The sequence below is a fragment of the Eretmochelys imbricata genome, chromosome 11 (genome assembly GCF_965152235.1).
Source record: "Eretmochelys imbricata isolate rEreImb1 chromosome 11, rEreImb1.hap1, whole genome shotgun sequence".
Taxonomy (NCBI): Eukaryota; Metazoa; Chordata; order Testudines; family Cheloniidae; genus Eretmochelys; species Eretmochelys imbricata.
The window spans coordinates 70,697,856-70,714,224 of NC_135582.1; the positions used below are offsets into that span (position 1 = coordinate 70,697,856).

Here is a 16,369-nt window from a genome sequence, read left to right on the forward strand (position 1 = left end):
TCATTTTCCAAGATCCCCTTTCTCCACAGTCCCTGAGAAATGCACCGTCTTTTGCAGCAGAAACATGTCATAGTTTCTTGGGCCAGACTCACTAGTTTGAGGGAAAGATATTTGCCTATGGTGCTCTCTAGAACTCATCGATTTGATCAGAAGCAGTGTATTTATGAAAAATCCTGATCATTTGAGGCTTCATTTTGCCCAGCGCTATGCAAGTGCACAATGTGGAGGGAGGGGCCACAAGGTATCTTGCCTGTGTCCCTGCTCAAGGACTAGAAAGTGGTAATCCTTATTCTCCTGTGAGCACAAGGGATTCTCTAGGTTACTGCCTCTGCTAGTCTCCTCAGATATTGTGGACAGAGAGTGATTTCTTCCTAACCGTGATCTGTAGCATCTTCCATTTGGCTTCTGCTGCAGCCACTGAACCCAATCCCACCCAGTGACCATACTAGGAAACTTTTCTTTGCAAATCAATGTCTCCCAATCATATTCATTTTAAACAGTTTTACAAATAAATTGTATGCTATATATGAAACTCTGATAGTATACTGTAGCACATGCCGCTGCTTTCTTACTTTCCTTGAGCTTTCTTTGATTCTTGCCTGATGATATGATCATCAAGTTAAAAATGAGAGTTGCTTCATCCAATTCTGGAGGTCTTTACATTTCTATGAGATGCTGTAAAGCAAGTTTGCATTTCTGTGCAATGTAGAGAAAACAAGAACAGTGCCACATTCATTAAGTTTTGTCTTGACACTGAATCAGGTCCCTCTTCAAAGTCTTACATTCATATAAAGAAAAGGAGTACTTGTGGCACCTTAGAGACTAACCAATTTATTTGAGCATGAGCTTTCGTGAGCTACAGCTCACTTCATCGGAGCTCACGAAAGCTCATGCTCAAATAAATTGGTTAGTCTCTAAGGTGCCACAAGTACTCCTTTTCTTTTTGCGAATACAGACTAACACGGCTGTTACTCTGAAACCTTACATTCATACAGTATCTCTCCTGAGTACATTACTCACTCTAGTACAAGCAAAATGTTATTCTTCTTACCCTAGTATAAGCTTTCCATCCCAAGCCCCGCTATGTAACTGGTTACTTTAAGACTTACCTGACTACAGTGTTTTTGGACACTATTCCCCTTTCCTTGACAAACAAAAATGCATGTATTTTGCGAGTGATCTGTCATCAGGGCTGGATTACCCAATAGGCAGACTAAGCACGTGCTTAGGGCACCAGCAAAGCAGGGGGCACCAAAAAAAATGAGATTTTTTTTTTTAGCAGGCCATATCTCAAAATATGAGAATGCTGGCAAAGATAACCCATCATACTTATCCAAGACAATATGTGATGAACTCATTGGTCTAATGAGCAACAAAGTTCATTCAGCTATTGTGGATGAAATAAGTACTGTTGGGTACTTCAGTTTATCTGTCGACTCTACACCTGATCTTTCACGTATTGATCAATTGAGTATTGTACTAAGATATGTGTCTCCCACCGATGGAAAACCAGTTGAATGATTTTGTAACATTCCTCAATTTTAAAAGCCATACTGGTGAAGAAATGGCAAATCAAGTACTGCATTATCTGTGCCAAGTTTGCAAAATAGATTTCTCGAAGTGCAGAGGTCAAATCTTATGACGACGCTGCCAACATGTCAGGGTGTTATCAAGGAATGCAGAAGAAGCTTTTAGAACAGAACAAACATGCCATATTCATACCATGTGCTGCACACTCTCTCAATCTTGTTGGCCGCAGTGCTGTTGATTGCTGTCCGGTGGCAGTAAGTTTTTTCTCAACAGCCCAGTTACTTTATACATTTTTCTCTGCCTCAACATATTGATGGGCAGTTCTTAAAACATATTTGGGCAATGATCGTGTGTTGAAATCTCTTTCTAATACTTGCTGGGAGGCACATGCAGTGGCAACAAGTGCAATTCTGGAGTCCTACTCAAAGATTGTGGATGCATTAGAAAGTATAGCTGAAGACCAATCACAAAAGGGAGAAACTATATGAGAGGCAGAAAACATTGTGAACAAGATGCAAGAACTAGAGTTTGTATTCATGTTGACCATGTGGAATTAAATTTTACAACACTTTTACCACACAAGTCAAGCTCTCCAAGAAAAAGAACTGGATTTGAAAACATATGCAGACCTCTGTCAATCATTAGCAGACCACTTGAACACTTTGAGGAATGATTTCGAAAGATTTGAAGACATATCAAAAGATATCTTGCCTGATACTAACTACAAAGAAGCCCAGTCCCGCAAGCGAATCAGGAAAAAACAAGCAAATGATAGCAGTGCAACAGAAACAGCATTGAATCCTAGAGACAAATTTCACGTATCTACTTACTGCGCTATAATTAATACACTTGAAGCTCATATGAAGAGAAGAGGTAAAGTGTACAAAGAAGTATCAAGTAGATTTTCTTTTCTAAACGATAGACTTATCTGACGAACAATATTCACAAGGTTCCCAAAAGCTAGTTGACTTGAACATGAATCTCTGTGGAGAAGTACGGCAGTTCCACTGTTATATGTGCGCAAAGTTTAATGAAACAGGAAAAATGAAATTCAGTCACATTGATCTTCATTACACAATACTGAAAGACAGAATACAATGTGTATTTCCAAATGCAGAGATCGCACGACGGATTTTTCTAACATTGATGGTTACTAACTGCTCCGCAGAATGCTCTTTTTCTCAGCTGAAAAGAATAAAAAACCCTCAGAGAACAACGTGTCAGGACAGACTTGATTCACTTTCCCTATGTGTATGGAAGCGGACATGCTTCGTCGAGTCAGCTTCGATGAACTTATCCAGAATTTTGCAATCAGAAAATCTAGAAAGAAGCTATTTTAATTTCAGCATACATGTAAGTTTTGTGTCATTTCAAAAAATAAAATTTTATTTTACGGTATAGTATTGTTTTTATTTTGAATTACATATGTGGTGGCACCATAATCTTTTCAGTGCTTAGGGCCTCTAAAGGTCTTAGTCCGGACCTGTCTGTCATCCAGACATAGAGACCATTGTGCATGCAGAGAAAACATTCAGGTGATATTTCTGTGGGAACTGAGCACTGAACAGACTAGAGGGAAACATGGACCAGATACTTTTTTTAGAAATTCTTAATGAAGAGTGATCTTGCTGACACCAAGTAGTTTGAAGTTCTCAATTAATCTCCAGTGCTCCACAAATGGGCTGTGGCCTGCAATAAATGCCGTCATACACCAGCTCTTTGAGACGGAAACACTGTGGGAGTCAGAGTAATGTCCTTTTCGTCACCACTCTGATTATCAGGGTTGGTTGCTTATTAGAGGTGTCTGCTGCTATATCATCTGAAATACTTAGCTAACAACATAGCCATGCCATTTGCACCATGGAATTGGAACGGAGAAGGATTCCCATAGTAAGCCTTTTTATGCCAAAGTTCATAATAGGGAGAAAGTAAAAGTTCATTCTGGGCTGAAATTTGACACAGCATCTCATGTATTCTGGTTTACTTGCTTTTAGCATTTAAAAATCCTGTTATAGTCATGAATATTAAATAGTTTCCAAGAATTTTCAAAGCAGGTGTCAGTTTAGAATTAATTACACAGCAGTAGCAATTACATAAAGCATATGTCTGTAAAAGTATTTATGTGCATATGTATTTAAGTAACAGACCAAGAAACTTCTTTGGAGTCACTTATCTTTCAGATAAAGAAAAACTTTATTTGAATATGCAGTTATTGCCAAACGCCACCCGGTATATATTGCATGGGTGCACTGGGGGAAAGGGAGAAGGGAGCCTCTTTCCTACCAAGTACAGCTGCACAGAAGCAGGGGAGGATTACTACTTAGCATTTTAGCACATATTAGGCAGGCCAGGACACATGCCGCTCCATTCTGGATCAGTAAATGCTGTGTGCCCGGTAGAAGTTTTCCACTGCTGCCCAGGCCCATCAGGATGGATATTGGACCATATGTGCAGTGGGCTCTGTCCCCCAAGAAAGGGTAGAATAAACCCCTCAGCCAGTACGTACTAAAGGTACGTCTATACAGGGATGAAAGCCCCGTGGCATGGCTCCGGCTGGCAAGGGGCAGCTGACTGGGGCTTGTAGGGCTTGGGCTACAGAACTAAAAATTGCTGTGTAGATGCTCAGGCTGGAGCCCAAGATCTGAGACTCTCCACCCTCCCAGGGTCTCAAAGCTCAGGCTCCAGCCTGAGCCCGAACACCTACATAGCAATTTTCAGCCCCAGAGCCAGAGCTCAAGTCCCGCGAGCCCAAGTCCTTTTCATCTATTAAATAAAGAAATGAGAGGGCACACCACATGGTTTTTACACCTGTTGCAACTTCTATAACATTTAGTCATCCATATGCTGTAATAGTAGAAATAAGTTAATCATAACACAGATGATATTTTTCCTGTAATATGTGAAATCATTTTTTCATTTTCTTGCATGCTTAATATTTGTTTTATAGTAATAATGCTTTGGAGAGTAGAATTAACATAGAAGTGATGGTGATGGGTTTTTTTGTTTTTGTTTGTTTGTTTTGTTTTTAACAACTAGAGAGAGCAACAGTAGTTAGAGGAGGTGGTGGTTTATGGCACTCATATTGTTCCAAGTTATAGTAAACGATGGAACTGGTAGTAAATTTCAAGAGAGCTGCACCAGTTTCCTACAGTGTCTGCATTATTTGCCAAAAATCAAGTAAAAAAGATGTGCATGAAGCCCATGAACAAGAAGGAGGGCAAGAGCCATTAGAAAGAAACTGCGAGATGTCAAATACAGAGAGGCCATTGACAGAAGTGAGTCCAGCTTTCATTCAGAACAGACACTATCAGTCATCTGGCACAGAAATTTCTATGCCCAATACATTGACAAAGGCAAAATCCAGAGGTTAAAGAAAGCAAAACCATCTGCAACTGCTGTATCATATGTGGCAAGATGTAGTGATCCCAATAAACAGACCAGTGTCTGTAATACAAGACAGTCCAGGTCTGTGAAACTTATGGACTGGCGATGCTGCCTGTTTTGTCAAGAAGCGTGCCCTAAACAGAGACTTACCTTCATAACTACATTCAAAATGTGTGAACAGATAATGAAGGCAGCTGTATTTGACCACAAAATGAGTGTTTCTTTACTGGAGTAAATGACCCCATAGCTGCTGAAGGCAGGTACTACCTGACTTGTTACATCCCATTTATGAGGTCTGTAATGCAAAAGAATGAGGGTACCAAAGTTACTGGCACAGTAACACTTTGGCTTCAGAATGAGCTTCAGCATGCAGCCATATTTTGAAAGTATCTGAGTTTTGGCATCATTACAGCAATCTTGCAAAGGAAACTGGCATTGAAATTCCCCATTCCTATTTCAGTCGTAGATCATCATTCAAGGGAAAACTCCAAGTTCACTTGGGTGATTTATTTCATTGTCTCTCAGCAGGAGATCGATCAAGGTGAACACTCTTAGTTCCATCCAAGTATAAATATGTACCCATCTCACAAACGATGGATTCTTGCCATGATGACGAGATGGCCATCTGCATTTACCAGCCCCAAGACGACATATTTCTGTCACTGGTACATGCTGCATTGAAAATTCGGGAAGATACTTTGTCAGATCCTGGCCACAAAGGTTTCAATGTCAGTGAGGATGACGCAGTTGCTTGCACTCCAGATAGCCTTCAGCTGCTGTACATGTTCCTTCACCTGCTGTATAAGGCCAATTTCTCCTTGACTGTTCTCCTTGAAGAGAACTTTGAGAAACAAGAATCAGGGAAATTCAAAGTGCTTAGTTTAGCACAAGACATTGTATATGGTGTGAGTGGTGGAAAGAAAGGGACACCAAAGCATATTGGTCTTGGGTGTACCTCCCATCAGGCAATAATGTAAAAACAACTTGTTCAGCTTTTCCCATAAGGCTGTCCGCAGTATTAGTTATGAAGAAATCCTAAAGGTGGGGACAGCCCTTGCAGAGAAAACCATACAAACTATGGATGCTGAGAATGGCACTGTTATTCCCCCCCAGCCTGGTTCCCAGGAAGTTTGTTCACTATAAAGCCACCAATATTTCCATAAATGATGCTTCTCTGAATGGCAAGAACATATTCCATGCAACCCAAGTTGCTGCTTGGCAAAGAGAATCTACCCCTTATCTAAATGTTGAATGATCTAAACAGCAACACGCTCAATGTTCCTGATGCAATCGACACCATCAAAGCAGCCAACGTGAGAAATGGTAAACCTAAACCAGTATTCAAGGACCATGTTTGCAAAGAGTGGTACTCAGACTCTGAAGAACAGTGCAAAACTGCAGTGCAGACAAGAGCTTCTGATATTTAGCTTTATCATTAAATATCAAAATGAGAACCCAAGAGGTGAATGGACCTATTGCAACCAGTTGTACACAACAGAACCAGAAATAACTGCCACTGGATACTTGCCAATCATTCAAGCTCCTTCCCATAAACTAGACACCCTCAGTACTCCTGTATGGAGATACAAACATGTTCACGTGTTTGTGCTTGGGCTGCAATTTGTGGGTCTAACTGTTGATGAAACTGTACCGTAAACCGATGGAACTAAAATGGGCCACACCAGAGTAGAGAGAGTGGCTTTTCCATGATTAGGAGGGATGAACTTATAGGACAGCACACACAGGCTTCAGGACTTGCAGTAGATTGAAAGTGGAGTTCTTGGTCCAAACTCTGCAGAGCAAGCTATGAATGGCAAGTCTTACATTAAGGCAACACGGGCCCACAAACTGACATTTCAAGCTACTGCGGTACCTGCTTCTTTCACAACTCTTGGAGTTTATAGCAATGCACGATCAAGAGTGCAAAGAGGATATTGTCAAAGCTCATCAGTCACATTCTTATAGTGAGATCACGTCCATTTTTACTTGAAAGAGTTTGAAATCTCACATCCACATTTCTGAGCACCAAAGGTCAAGGCAGTGTGAACTTCAGGTTTTGGTGACAGTACATGGAATGGTGGCCCTACTCCTCGTGTTCCCCCATGCCCAGAGAGAAAGAAATTGGGAGATACACCTCTTCACCTTCAAGCGTACACTGCCATTCTTCATGTGATATGACCACACAAATTATACAAAGTGGGACACCACCTGCATTGAAGAAATGCATCAGCTACTAGCTGAAGTGCTCAAGGAGTTCCTGCAAAGGAACTTTGTTGTCAAGAGATCATGTCAGAAGTTCAATCAAGTGAACCCTGATCAGAGCCAAGAGTAGCTTAATGGCACAGGAAAGAAAGGACGTGGAATTGTAGGCATTGCCAACACTCAGCCCTCAGCAGACTTGCCTTTTCTTACAACCTGAGAGTCCCTACCACAGCGGACACCAGAGTCATGTTCCATGTTGGTTTGGATGACCAACTTATTCGTGAATCGTTGATGAAGCCACCCAACTGAGAAGGAACAGGTAGGGTTAGTATAAACCCAGAAAGCTGGCAATGGGAAAGGGCTGCAGTGAAGGAGCCTGCAGCCACTCTCTGGATGTCAGGAGGACACTCAGAAGGAAGGAAACTCAGCAGGGGAGTAAAAACCCCAGGGGAGCTAGGCCATGAAGGAATAGTTTATTCAGAAGGGTGATGGAGCAAAATCCTGAGAGAGGCGGAGCAGGAAAAGGCTCAGGAAAATTGCAGCAAGGTGGGACATTGCAGATCTTGGTCACTGATTAGAGAGTGCCTGAACTGAACCTGGAGTAGAGGGCAGGCCTGGGTTCCCCTACCACCCACTGAGGAAGTGGCACAGTCAGGGCAGTGGGGGAGAAGACTGCCACTTTGGATGAAGAGGTTTTGATAACTTCCCGGAAGGGGAAAACACACAGTGACCTAGCCAAACAGCCAAGCCCTGAAGAGAGAGCACCCTGAGTCTCCAAGACAGAAAAAGAGAGAGGGTTGCTCATTCATGTGCACTGCCAACCGGAGGGGGTACCAGACCTGGATGGAGCTAATCCCCAGAACAGCCAGCTAGGAGGTGCCCTAGCAGCGAGTGGTTCACCTGTTACAGAGTCAAGAAAGCCAAACAAGCAGTGTGACAAAGAAGATGAGTGCATTCTTATGAACACTTCAGAGGTTCAAGATTTTCTCCAGGTAGGAATCATACTTTTCGTTGCAAAATATTGCAACAAAAAATCTGGCTGCTGAAGCCATACAAGACACGCTGTTGAAGGCATAGCTCCTACAACAAATGCAATTGGAAAGCTTTGTGGAGAAATGGCTTATGGAACAAGAGGGAGAACCTGAACATGTACACATTCATGATCCACTGCCAAAAAATAATGCTCCAAATTTTTTCATGATATATGAGGTAGGGAAAGAAGTCAAAGAAAAAGCCTCAAGCATGAAGGCAGACAGAAATATTTTTCAGCAACTTATCACAGACTATGAAGCCAGCAGGATTGTGAATTTGCAACATATTTTGAAACATGAGTTAATGCCTGTCCCTTTGCAATTAGCACATCCAAATGGCGGTCTAAGAACAAGCACAAAAGCAGTGCTTGGTGATGTACAGACAGCTGCCCACCATCAGTTACCCCTTTTGGGAGATGCTGTTTTGGGACAGATACACAAGCTTTGGGACAAAGCTACAGGAAAGTCATTGGGAGCCATCCAAAACATTTGGAGACCTTGCAGGCACATTTGTAAAAACAGTACTTAGGACTGGAGCAGACTTCCACAGAATAGACATTGTGTTTGACAGGTACTACAAGGAATCTGTTAAGGGTGGTACAACAGAAAAATGCTAAAGAGGTACAAGACCCATCCAAAGAGTGGTGGAATCAAATATGTGTGTCTTCCAAGTAACTGGATGCATTTGATTGAGCTTCCAGAAAATAAGGAGGACCTTGAAACATTTTTATAAGAGCAACTAATTACAGAAGAACCGTATGACAAAATCATCAGTCTGGCTGGTGGATTTCAGGATGAGGCTGAAATACAGTGCTCAACAGCAATAGTTGACACTAATCAAGTGTGTGCTCATCAGGAAGAAGCAGACACAGGAATGATTTTACACTGTCCACAGTGGTGCTGACAGTGTGGTTGTCACAGCCAGGGACACTGATGTAGGGGTTTTTTGGGTGGGGGTCGCTACAGCAAAATGACATGTAGGCAGCTTTGGATGGAAGCTGGTACATCAAAGGAACCAAAGTACTTTCCTATTCATGCCATTTGTGAGAAAGTACAATATGGACCCACTGTTCTGGAAACTCTGCTCCCATTTGATGCTCTGACTGGTACTTCTTTTATTGCCGGACAAAGCAAGAAGACCTCATGTAAAGTTTTTCAACAACACCATCAGCTTCTAACCGTCTTGTACAATGTGACCTAGACTCAAAGGAGGTGAAAAGTGCAGAAGAGTTTATTTATAAAATGTATGGCGTGCCAGAGGTCCACAGCACTGACAAAGCACATGTTATTTTGTTCACAGACATGTCGTTATAAGACGCTTTACCTCCAACAAGTGAGGATCTTTTTGTTCTCATGCAGAGAGCTCACTACCAGTCACTAGCTTGGAGACAGGCCCACTGCCCCAAAATCCTATATTTCCTCCTCCAGATACAATGGGTTGGAAATCGGAGGACAGCTCATGTAACAGCCACCAATGCCAGCAGATTTCATGGAGGCAATATTCTGTGGCTGCCCAACGGGGTGTAGAAGTCAGTGATGCAGGTGCAGGACAGTGCAACTTGTTTGTACAGGAGATTGCAAATGTAGAGAACTGGAACAAGGGTGTGTCAATGTACATGACAGTTCACCAGGACAGTACTATCAAATAAATAGCTGTGCCATAATATGTGACCTAATAAGACTGATTCAATCTGCCACTGCATACCAACGTTTCTTGGAATAGTACATTAAGATGTGTGCTTAACTTGTGTGCATAAAAATGTTTACTTAAGGCTGAATCAAGAAATATTTTCACTTGTTTTAAAAACCGGTGTTTTCAGATTATGTGTTGTATTTCTGATCTTTAAATTAGCTTGAATGCTTTTGTTTCAAGGTGCAAATGTTCAAATGATAAGAGCCATGCAAACATGCTCTTTCATGGTTGTATAACATATTAAAATATTTCTAGCACATCTTACAAATAAGAAACTGAAATCCAATAGCTTTATAAAAAGGTTGTGCATATTATTTGCTCACTTTCATTACAGCGTATTGTTCATTAAGGTCCAGCTGAAGTATGTTAATCCTCGACAAAAGAAAATAAAGATTTACACTCCAGCCATTTCCATGTTTCTTTGTTTGTGAGGCCTTTATACACAACATACACAACCATATTTGGATTCAGCACACAGTAATTATCTTAAAAAGACTTTTTTGCAACTTTTAACAAAAAAAAAATGCCTCTCACAGTTAACGCTTTTGAAAACCTACCTAGTCTATTGCTCAAGAAACAGAATTTTTGTCTCTCAGGAAAGTAACATCCATTTGTATCTATGAATTATTTTTAAATAAAAAGTAAACAAAAATACCAAAATAAAACATTTTTGTAATACACGTTTATAGTAAATTGCTTAAAGGGGTTGAGTTCAGTCTGATTCTTCACCTTTAGTTCACATTGTCATTTTTTCCCTCCAACTAGCATTAATAATAAAGCAGTAACCACCTTAATGTCAAATGCTCTGGCATTTATCAGCTTTAAGTCAAACTCTTAGCATTATGTAAACATAGGAGCTGCATCTAATACAATATTAAACTTTTTCACTGAGTCAAAAATTTGAATGAATCCTTACTTATCTTAGAGATAAAACATGTTTGTAAAATCAAATGTGGCCTAACATTTAACCTAACAGATGATCTATGCTTCTTTTTTGGTTCTAAGGGCCATTTTTCAACTGGCCTCTAAAAACTGTTTGTAGTATAAGTGAGAAAATCCTTTTGCACATGTATGTTGATTTATTGCAAATGCAGGGAACCAGTTTGTCCATCTGATGCTATTTATACATGTGCAAATAGAAATTGTTCAGTATGCAAGCAAAAGTGCCTGCAATTATAATGGATGTATTTTTATACGTTATGTTTATTGCAATAGCAATTAATGACTCCAATCATAGACAAGGTACTGTACAAACATAAAAGAAAGACAATGAATTTGCTGCGTGAATATCTGCCTTAGAAGGTGACGCTATTCCTTCAATCTTGAGTATGATGGGATGGGATGACTCTCCATAACACATTGGTGTTATCAGATTAATAACAGGATTGGCAGATATTGTATTTTAATTGATTCTTCTTTTGTTTTGCATGCAGGCATATTACAGGCAAGTTTCCTGACTACCCTAATGAAGAGGAGGGAGGTTCAACTGCTATTTTTTCTCAAAAAACCCCAGATCAGGTATTTTAATGCCTCTCCCCCCTCAAAAGGGGATAAAATGCTTAGAGGTTGAAATTAAGAGAAACAAAAGTGTCCACACCTACCCAAGTGAGATTTTATAGCAATGGTCTCCACTGCTCTAAAATTTTTTAATTAAACTTGTTATTGGGATGGCAATGGGTATGTATTCAAAGTACATGAGAACGGCAATACTGGGTCAGACCAAAGGTCCATCTAGCCCAATATCCTGTCTTTTGACAGTGGCCAATGCCAGGTGCCCCAGAGGGAATGAACAGAACAGGTAATCATCAAGTGATCCATCCCCTGTCGCCCATTCCCAGCTTCTGGCAAACAGAGGCTCAGGACACCATCCCTACTCATCCTGGCTAATAGCCATTGATGGACCTATCCTCCATCAATGTATCTAGTTCTTTTTTGAACCCTGTTATAGTCTTGGCCTTCACAACATCCTCTGGCAAAGAGTTCCATAGGTTGTGCACTGTGTGAAGAAATACTTCCTTTTGTTTGTTTTAAACCTGCTGCCTATTAATTTCATTTGGTGACCCCTAGTTGTTGTGCTATGAGAAGGAGGAAATAACACTTCCTTATTTACTTTCTTAAGCAAGTAAATTTAGAGTTTCCATTACTCTTTTGCCTTCATAAGCAGAGACTCATTCCCATATAGCATATATAGCTACTAAGCCACATTTGAAGGTGATATGTAAAGTATGTAATTACACATTGATAAGTGAGTGTAAGAGAGTCTAAGGGCAAAGAAGTCTCTTAGAAGAGTTACACCAGTTTACCGCAATGAATTTTTTAAAATGTATTCAATTAGACTGATGCAAACCCCCAATGTAGGTACATTTAATCCATTTTAAACCTCGTTTTAAGCAGTTTAGGTCGCATCAGTAAAGTACCAAATTAAGCTAAATCATTTTAAGTAAGGACTTGTATGCCTCTACATTAGGTGTTTGCACTAGTCTAAGTACATTGATTTTAAAATATTTAGTTAAACCAGATAAAGGTTTCTAATATACACCAGGCTTAAGCTGCTTTAATTTACTGCCACTGGCCAATAAAAAGGTTTAAGTTAAAGTGAGTGAAGAGGCTTAGTTTATCTTACACCTTTTTGCAACCCCTCTCAGTTGCTTTGCCTGTTAAAACCCTTTTCTGGCCCCTCTGACTAATAAAAGCAGCTTGTAATCTCTTTCCTTGACCATCAAGGTGTCACATGGAGAATGTGATTAAGCTCAGTTGGTATAGCAAAGGCAGAGGTTGGCACTCAGAGCCATTTCCTCCATCAAAAGTGACCTTAGCTGGATGATGAATCTGCTGGGGAAATAACCTTTGGGAACTCCTGTACATGATAGTAGAATTTGACCCACCGAGCGAACCAGACTGGCTGGCTACTAGTGGGCTGAGGGAAAAAATACAACTTGATGTCTGGTTATTAAAATAAAGTTTCCCGTTCCTCAAGATTATTGTCTTTATTAACTGCATGCAATTGTTTATCTTATTTAATGAAACTGTAATGAAACATGATTTGAATGTAATTGTTTTCTGGAAAATCCAACAAAAGAGCGGGGGATAGGTCAATGGTAAATATTTCTGTTTTTCACAAGTGTAAATATTGACTCACCTAGCCTAAGGCAGAGTGCTCTCAAAGTCAGTTACTTTGCTCAGAATAAGGAAAATAATAAGAAGTGGGTCTCTGAGTCTCACCAAAACTGAAGTTTGGCATACTCTAGCTCACAGTTTGCTAGGGTCAGCCTGCCAGTCTATCTATCTAAACCTCATTGTTGTTCAGTCCCAGACAGAATGAGGAAAAACAGTTCGTTAAGTTTTTCAGGTTTTAAAGCAGAAACATATGCTGGAGTCAAGAGGGCTTTGTAGGCTGTTCTAAGCAGCAGGGAGCTGCCCAGCAGGTATTGCTTGTTATTAGAGATACCTTCAGGGGACATGAGGATCATTAGACCTGCCCCTGCCAACAAAAAGAACAAAAAGAAAATATGACAAGAAATAGTACCACCAAGAAATACTGATTTGCAGTAGATTTTGGAGTATGTTTTTTCCCCAGCTTTTAATTCCTATCTTCATTTATTTTGCTATGTTTCTTGGGCATCTGCTTCATCACTACATTATAAATATAGGAATTCTAAAACCTGGAACAACAGTTTGAGAGATTGTGTTACTATCTGTTTTCTCCCTGCACTAAAGGAAAACAATACAAAAGTAAAATACACCTATTTCTGCTGGCAAAATTATGAAAATTATCCAATTTGACATAATTTCTGCCTCCATTTTTCTCCTTAAGATCAGTATAATTGCGATCAGAATATGACCCATGTTCTCTCAGATATTCAGAATATGTTTGACCTATAGAGAGGGTATTGACGTATGTTAATGAATTTCCTACCTAACTGTCAAATATATAAGTAAAGGATCTTCTGTTTGTCTGACTCAACATACTGTTGATGCTGGAAGAACAACTACTATACAACTAGAAAAGGAGTACTTGTGGCACCTTAGAGACTAACAAATTTATTTGAGCATAAGCTTTCGTGAGCATTTCGTGAGCTTTCATCAGATGCATTCCGATGAAGTGAGCTGTAGCTCACGAAAGCTTATGCTCAAATAAATTGGTTAGTCTCTAAGGTGCCACAAGTCCTCCTTTTCTTTTTGCGGATACAGACTAACACAGCTGCTACTCTGAAACCTGTTACTATGCAACTGTTTTTGTTCAACTTTGGTATTCTGGGTAATATAAGTCAATGGGAGTTTTCCCATTGACTTCAATGGGGCCAGGACTTCACCTCTTGTATGTATTACCTTCCGTGAATAGGCCAGTTACTATCAAGTTAAACTCTATGAAAAATGAAGACAGGATTGTATTTAAAAGTGAACATTTGATAAAGCCTTGGGTAAAGACACTTCAGGGAAAATAAAATGAAAATTTATCATTTCTCAAACCATTGCTACATTAGTACACATTCAATATTTCTTTATCCTTCGATGACTATGACCTTATTTGACTTTATTATATAGCCTGGTACTTCTGCACAAGCTATGCTTTTGTACTTTGAGGGTAATTTTGTGCATATATTTAACTACGGTAAAATATAAATAATAAAAAATATTATTATTAATAATAATAATTAAAAATAAAGTGTGCAAAAGGTGTCCCTGTAGGAATTTTTCTGGTTATTTATACTGAAAAATATATTATTTCTTTGTTGACAAGAGGCTTTTGTCCCTTAAGGAAATAATTTAAGATTTTGGTGAAAATCAATATAATCTTACTGCATCTGTTTCAGATTTTTATCCCCTATGTCTTTTATATCCTTCTATGAAGACAGTTTTTGCCTTTGCTTTTATACTACTGCCAACAAAATGACAACTTGTTTCTGCAATTAATCCTTTTAAATAAATGATTCTTCACTAGAAATAACCCACTATAGTTGCTGTCTAGAAATCACATCATCCCTCCAATTACTTCCAACATTCAGAAGCTTAAGAAATGAAAGAATCTGCTTCCTGGGATTTTTGGTTGCAAATTAAATGTATGTGTCAAGAATAGAACGTCAGTTCTGAATTACTGTAATTTCAGCTTTATAATGTGAAGGCAGTAATGGGGCAGGGGGATTATGGGCTGTCTGCTGTGCAAACATATGTGCGTCATCCTGACTGGAGACGCTTTGCAATACCACAATACAAATTATCATAATTATTATTAATCAGCACCATGAAACTAAAATAGTTCATATATTCAGACAGTCAGTTTGTACAGGTATAAATAGCAATGCTTTAGATACCCCCATTATACCTATGAAAGACTCAGTTTGGAGAGTTATATCATATTTTATCAAGGTATCTTGAACCACATTATTTGTGTACGTGTTAATGTAATCATATATTGAAACATTCACATACACCCCATATGGAATGTTCTGTTCACTTGTTAATTAATACTTTGAACTGTAATACCTACAATGTGAAAGACAGATTCTGGATAATGACAGGTTTCAGAGTAGCAGCCATCTTAGTCTGTATTCGCAAAAAGAAAAGGAGTACTTGTGGCACCTTAGGGTATGTCTACACTACGGAATAAGGTCGAATTTATAGAAGTCGGTTTTTTAGAAATCGGTTTTATATATTCGAGTGTGTGTGTCCCCACAGAAAATGCTCTAAGTGCATTAAGTGCATTCACTCGGCGGAGTGCTTCCACAGTACCGAGGCTAGCGTCGACTTCCAGAGCGTTGCACTGTGGGTGGCTATCCCACAGTTTTTGTAATGACACATCCACTCCCAGTCTTTATTCAAGCCTAAGTTAATTGTATCCAGTTTGCAAATTAATTCCAATTCAGCAGTATCTCGTTGGAGTCTGTTTTTGAAGGTTTTTTGTTGAAGAATTGCCACTTTTAGGTCTGTAATCGAGTGACCACAGAGATTGAAGTGTTCTCCGACTGGTTTTTGAATGTTATAATTCTTGACGTCTGATTTGTGTCCATTTATTCATTTATGTAGAGACTGTCCAGTTTGGCCAATGTACATGGCAGAGAGGCATTGCTGGCACATGATGACATATATCACATTGGTAGATGTGCAGGTGAACGAGCCTCTGATAGTGTGGCTGATGTGATTAGGCCCTATGATGGTGTCCCCTGAATAGATATGTGGACACAGTTGGCAACGAGCTTTGTTGCAAGGATAGGTTCCTGGGTTAATGTTTTTGTTGTGTGGTGTGTGGTTGCTGGTGAGTATTTGCTTCAGGTTGGGGGGCTGTCTGTAAGCAAGGACTGGCCTGTCTCCCAAGATCTGTGAGAGTGATGAGTCGTCCTTCAGGATAGGTTGTAGATCCTTGATGATGCATTGGAGAGGTTTTAGTTGGGGGCCGAAGGTGATGGCTAGTGGTGTTTTGTTATTTTCTTTGTTGGGCCTGTCCTGTAGTAGGTAATTTCTGGGTACTCTTCTGGCTCTGTCAATCTGTTTCTTCACTTCAGCAGGTGGGTATTGTAGTTGTAAGAACGCT

The 16,369-nt window shown here is 39.8% G+C and overlaps 1 protein-coding gene across 1 annotated transcript in view; it reads left to right on the forward strand.

Moving 5' to 3' along the window:
• Positions 1-16,369, forward strand: part of DRC11 (dynein regulatory complex subunit 11) — a 147,483-nt gene that overhangs the window by 61,237 nt on the left and 69,877 nt on the right. The window contains exon 7 of the mRNA XM_077829482.1: positions 11,274-11,358. Within this exon, the coding sequence (XP_077685608.1) occupies positions 11,274-11,358 (85 nt within the window). The remainder of the gene's footprint in view (positions 1-11,273; positions 11,359-16,369) is intronic.